Source organism: Akebia trifoliata, chromosome 4 (genome assembly GCF_017979445.1).
Source record: "Akebia trifoliata isolate Shusen 1 chromosome 4, ASM1797944v1, whole genome shotgun sequence".
Taxonomy (NCBI): domain Eukaryota; kingdom Viridiplantae; phylum Streptophyta; class Magnoliopsida; order Ranunculales; family Lardizabalaceae; genus Akebia; species Akebia trifoliata.
Window position 1 is genome coordinate 10,353,395 of NC_141378.1, and position 5,911 is coordinate 10,359,305.

Sequence of the window (5,911 nt, forward strand, 5' to 3'; positions counted from 1 at the left end):
TATTTGAAGATTAGGTTTATGCAGAAATGACAAATGATGCTAACTCAGCAACACCCAATGGGGGCTTTTCAATTACAACCCCCACTCTTTTCTTTCTTCACTACAAAACAAGAAAGAAAAAAAAAAAAAGATTGGTGTATAAGAAAATATAAATAAAAGAGTACAAATCCTATACTCCTTGTAGTTTGGTTTCAACTTTGATTATGACTTACCACAATTTGGATCCACTCATCCATCAATACTTACTCCACCACCACTTGGAAGCTTAATAAAAATAAATAAATAAATATTTGTTTATATCATCTTGATCAATGATTCAAGTAGGTTTAAGGACCTATCTTCGGAACCACTACCTACTTGACACACATCCTTGTTAGGACGAAGGTTGTCTTCATGCTATGATTCACTTTCTTGATAGAATTGGGTCGTCCTTGTATTCTAAAAATCATTTGAGACTGAGATGAATTGATGAGTTATCTCGATATCATTCGTGAATGGGATCAGATGTCATAACCAAGATCCTTCTTCTTTTTTGGATCATAGATATTAAAAACAAAAAAATCTCTTTTGAGTTATCTTGATATTATCTATGAATGAGATGAGACGTGAAACTAAGATTTGAAACCATGGTCATACCAATCTTTAAGTTTTAGATTTAAAGAAAGACAGAAAAAAAAAAAAAAAAAAAACATCATTTTTTCAACCCTCAACAAGAATGTAATTGGTTATGTTTATGATTGAGTGTTGATATTTTAATTAGAAAACTTCACTCGATCCATACTCAACTAACATGGTATGAACACGGAATTGTAGATCCATTTCCTCGAGATACGCAACTGCCAATCTCCATAAAGATGTGTGTATTGTGTATCACGAGAAAATATATTTATGATTTTGTCTATGCCACATCAGCCTAGTATTTATCGAGTGAAGACTTTAGTTAGAAAATCATTATTCTTTACAAATGTCTCTACGACACAATTGAAAGACAGTAAGGACTAGATCGGACGTGAGATAAAAATATGTGATAGATGATGATCACAAATGAGGCAAGACCTGAAATTGATATTTAAAAAAATGGCAAATTCCAATCTACACGTCTTAGAAGAAATCTTATAGAAATACCTACAATGGCTCATGGATCTAAATTAATGCCATTTTAAAAGAAATGATAAAATCAAAATTCTACACATCACCAATCAAGCTGAAAATAATTGTCAATAGTGGGGCCCAAGAGTGTGTCAGATGGTTTACAATTAAGATTGAGAGTACAAGATACATGCCCTAAATAAAAATATGAATAAAAAGAGAGGGCTTTTTAAAGAAAACTTAAATAATGGAAGAGATGGTATTGTAGAGAGAGAGAGAGAGAGAGAGAGAGACTTGGCTCTTGGGTTTTTGGACAGTTTAGAAAGAGAGAAGAGAGGGGATGGAGAGAGAATCCCAATGCACCAGAGAGAGAGACATCAGATCAGAGAGTGGAGTCTGCAATTTTGATCAGATAAAGTAATTATCTTCACATCTTCTTGTCCCCACACCCAAATCTCTCTCCCTCTCTCTTTCTTTCTGTCTATTTCCAGATTCAGAGTAGAACAACAACAATAACCAGAAGAGAGAGGGAGAGAGAGAGAGAGAGAGAATGTCCGAAGACGAGGAGAAAACGAAGGATCTTAGCAGTGTTGGTAGCTGTTCTTCCACCAAAATCCGAACTTGCGTTGATTCTTCGTCTCCTTATCTCGATCAAGTTCTCGAGAACGTTATAGAAAACGTTCTCTTCTTCCTCACCTCACGACGCGATCGTAACTCGGCTTCACTCGTCTGCAAATCATGGTACAGAGCCGAGTCTCTAACTCGTTCAGAACTCTTCATTGGGAACTGTTACGCCGTATCCCCGTACCGAGCGATCCAGAGATTTCGTAGGGTTCGATCTTTGGTGTTAAAGGGGAAGCCGAGGTTCGCAGATTTTGGTTTGGTTCCACATGGTTGGGGTGCGAACTTCACTCCATGGGTTTCTGCGATGGGTTCGGCTTATTCGTTCTTGGAGAAAGTGTTGTTGAAGAGGATGTCGATCACTGATGAAGATTTGAAGCTTATTGGGAATTCGTTCCATGGGTTTAAGGAACTTGTGTTGGTTTGTTGCGAGGGTTTTAGTACTAAGGGTCTTGGAGAGTTGGTCAGCAATTGCAGGTATGTGGGTTTTAGGGTTTTTGGGGTTTGATTGACTAATGTTGAAGAATGGCTAATTAGATCTGCTCATTTATGAATTGGATATGCCCCCACTTGAAGAATTACTGTTAAAAAAATATTGGAATTTTGTTGGAAATGTGTTTCTATTAAGGGTTTTTAGGGTTATATGTTTGATTCATTAGTGTTGAAGAACAGTTAATTAGATCTGTTCATGTTATGAATTGGGTGTGCCTCTTAAAGAATTATTTTTTTTAAATATTGAAATTTTGTAGGAAATGCGTTTGTGTGTGGCCTATAGGGTCTTATGTTTGATCTTGTTTGATTCATTAATGTTGAAGAATGGGTAATTAGATCTGTTTATTGTATGATTTGTGTATGTCTCTTAATGAATTATTGTGAAAAAAAAAAAAATTGGAATTTTGTTGAAAATGTGTTTGTATGTGGGTTTTTATGGTTTTATGTTTTATTTATTTTTGTCGAAGAACAATTAATTAGATCTGTTCACATTATGAATTGGGTATGCCTCTTGAAGAGAGACTGTTAAAAAAATATTGGAATTTTTAGGAAATGTCTTTGTGTGTGGGTTTTTAGGGTTTATGTTTGATTTTGTTTGCTTCATTAATGTTGAAGAACAGTTAATTCGATCTGTTCATATTATAAATTGGGTATGCCTTTACTGTTAAAACCTATTAGAATTTTAAAAGAAATGAGTTTGTTGATGTATTTTAATGGTAAATTTTGTATGAACTTGGAATATTGGAACCCTAACTCTAAGATCCATCCCTGCTTCTGCTTCTTTTCTTTTTTTTTTCATTAGATTTTCGAATTTGATGAAGGAAACTGTATTATAAAATTGTGATTTCTCAGACAACTTCAAGTGCTTGATCTGATTGACGACGAAGTCATCGAAGATGAATTTGACTGGATATCCTGTTTCCCGGAAACTGTGACTTGTCTTCGATCTCTTTCTTTCGATTGCATCAATTGCCCCATTAATTTCGAAGCTTTGGACCGATTGGTAGCTCGATCTCCATCATTAAAGAAGCTTAGGTTGAACCAACATGTTTCCATTGCGCAACTCCAACGCTTGATGTTCCAAGCTCCACAACTCACACATTTAGGGACCGGATCGTTCAACTTCACAGATGCCATTTCGGAAGATGAGCAAGAGTTGGATCTCTCCTCAGCCTTTGCTTCATGCAAATACCTAACTTGCCTTTCGGGATTCAGGGAGATTGTACCCGATCATCTTCCTGCAATCTATCCCGTCTGTGCTAATCTCACGTCGCTTAATTTCAGCTATGCAATCATCAATGCCGAGCAACTCAAAACCATCATTCGCCATTGCCATAAGCTACAAGTTTTTTGGGTACATATGCTTTTGTAGTATTAGTGGTTTTTCTGTTTTTTTTTTGTGGTGAAATTTGAGTCGTCCTACTTATAGTGACAAAGTTGGGGTTCTGGAATAATTTAGCAAGAGAAAGCTTTGGAAAAAGTAGATTTAAGTCAGGAAAAGATCGGATAAATTAATAAATAAAAGTAATTGTTTTAGTTATAAAAAAAAATTATGTATTTTTTGTATTAAATGAACAAAACGGTAGAAACAAAAAATAATTTGGGATTTTTTTCAAGAAAATGTCAATTAAATCACAACTAATTGTGACTTTTTGAAAAAATTGTGATTTATTCTACAACTATTAAAATCGTGATTTAATCTATGGTCCTACTTATGGGTTTATTGGCTCTACAGGCTCTCGACTCTGTATGTGATGAAGGGTTACAAGCCGTGGCCGCGACATGCAAGGACCTCCGCGAACTTCGGGTGTTCCCCATGAACGTTCAGGAGGATAGCGAATGCCTGGTCTCAGAAGTAGGCCTTCTTGCGATTTCTGAGGGCTGTAGGAAGTTACGATCCATTCTATACTTCTGTCAGCGAATGACCAATGCAGCTGTCGTAGCCATGTCAAAGAACTGTCCGGATCTTGTCGTGTTCCGTCTCTGTATAATGGGGCGTCTCCTACCCGACCATCTAACAGGAAAACCCATGGACGAAGGATTTGGAGCTATAGTCATGAATTGTAAGAAGCTCACTAGGCTTTCCACATCGGGTTTGCTCACCGATAAGGCCTTTAATTACATTGGGACGTATGGGAAGCTTGTTCGAACCCTTTCATTTGCTTTTGCTGGGGACAGTGACATGGGTCTGACTTATGTGCTCAAGGGCTGTCCCAAATTGCAGAAACTCGAGATAAGAGACAGCCCATTTGGGAATGCAGCTTTGCTCTCTGGTTTGCACCACTATTACAACATGAGATTTCTATGGATGTCATCATGTCGGCTAACTCTTGGTGTTTGCGAGGAGCTTGCCCGAAGAATGCCCCATTTAGTGGTAGAAGTGATTAGAGGCAATGAAGAAGTGGACACAAACGAGGATACAGAGGACCCAAGTGATTTGGTTGAGAAGCTATACATGTATCGATCTCTTGATGGGCGGAGGAGCGATATACCAAAGTTTGTGTCAATCTTGTAGACACGTGTCAATTCTTTGCGGAAGGGATGAGTACAACGGGTACCTTTTAAAACGTAGGCTCCCGTAGTATGTTGCAGACAGAAGCTATACAATTTTCTCAGCTTCGGCTGTTGGAATGGATCTGTTTGTGATGTCGCGGGTGTTGGTCGAGAAGGGAATTGATGTAGCTGATGAAGGTGGGTTGGCTCATCGGATGTTGTTGTATTAGTAGGCAGTTGTTTATGTTTCTTGCATTACTTTCTATCCCAAAGAGGAGGTAGCAAGGCTTACTTCCCGTTTTCCTTATTTTCAAGGTCGGTACATTTCATTCTTACTCAAGAAATGGAGGCCCGTCGTGATGGGTTTTGGAGATTAAATGTTAAACTTGGAAAAGTTTTTCTCCGTGCCTTGTGAAGTAGTAAGTAAATTCTCTATTTGAATAGAAGTGTTTCCAGTTGTTGTTCAACATATGTAGTTATTGTGAACTATTATTCCTGCTGATTGTTTTTGGAAATCAGATCAAAAGTCCAGAAATTGTTGTAGGAAATTGAAGAAAGATTGATCTCTACTGTTCAATTTGTTTATGAGATGGTGTCTTTAGTGCTAAACCTGTTTACTTGTTATTATCAGCATTATGAGAACTTTATAAAAATCAAAGATGCATGGAATAGCTATTAATTGAGTCTTACCCTTTTTTTAATCAAATCTGACTTATAAATTAGGTTGAGGCCCACTAATCATTTGAAGAAGTATGTTACTTGGGATTTCGGATGAATGGATTAGCTATTTGTTGTACACATTCCAAAAGACTCACCTTTAGGTGCACGGCAAGGTCATATTCCTACCATTAATGGGTCATCCCTGTAGTCATCGAAGCTAATTTTTTGACTAAATGAATCATGTTCTTTCATTCAATTATGTCTATAACCATGTCTTATGTCTTTCTCTCATTCTTTTAGAATCTTTAACTTGTACGTTTTTTTTATAATTATTTGATTATTTCTATAATCGATTTCACTTGTTGATATTTTAATTCCATCTGATCATCAATAGATAAGGAATTGGTCTTTAATTGGATCACCGCCGGATTCCATTAGTCTCTTCGGTCGCAATCACTTGAATGCGATTGGAACACGACTACAAAGCACTTGGGCCATAGCGAAGATTAGTTTGAGGGAGACGATAAAACACTAAGGGTTCAATCCTTGATTCTTA

The 5,911-nt window shown here is 37.0% G+C and overlaps 1 protein-coding gene across 1 annotated transcript; it reads left to right on the forward strand.

Annotated features, from left to right (window-relative positions):
• The first annotated feature begins 1,341 nt into the window (after positions 1–1,341).
• LOC147403693 (transport inhibitor response 1-like protein) lies at positions 1,342–5,374 on the forward strand. Its single transcript, XM_086439379.1, has 3 exons — positions 1,342–2,187; positions 3,055–3,556; positions 3,938–5,374. Exons 1-3 carry the CDS (start codon positions 1,640–1,642, stop codon positions 4,715–4,717), a joined length of 1,830 nt encoding a protein of 609 aa, XP_086295505.1. The 5' UTR covers positions 1,342–1,639; the 3' UTR covers positions 4,718–5,374.
• Positions 5,375–5,911: the final 537 nt, after the last annotated feature.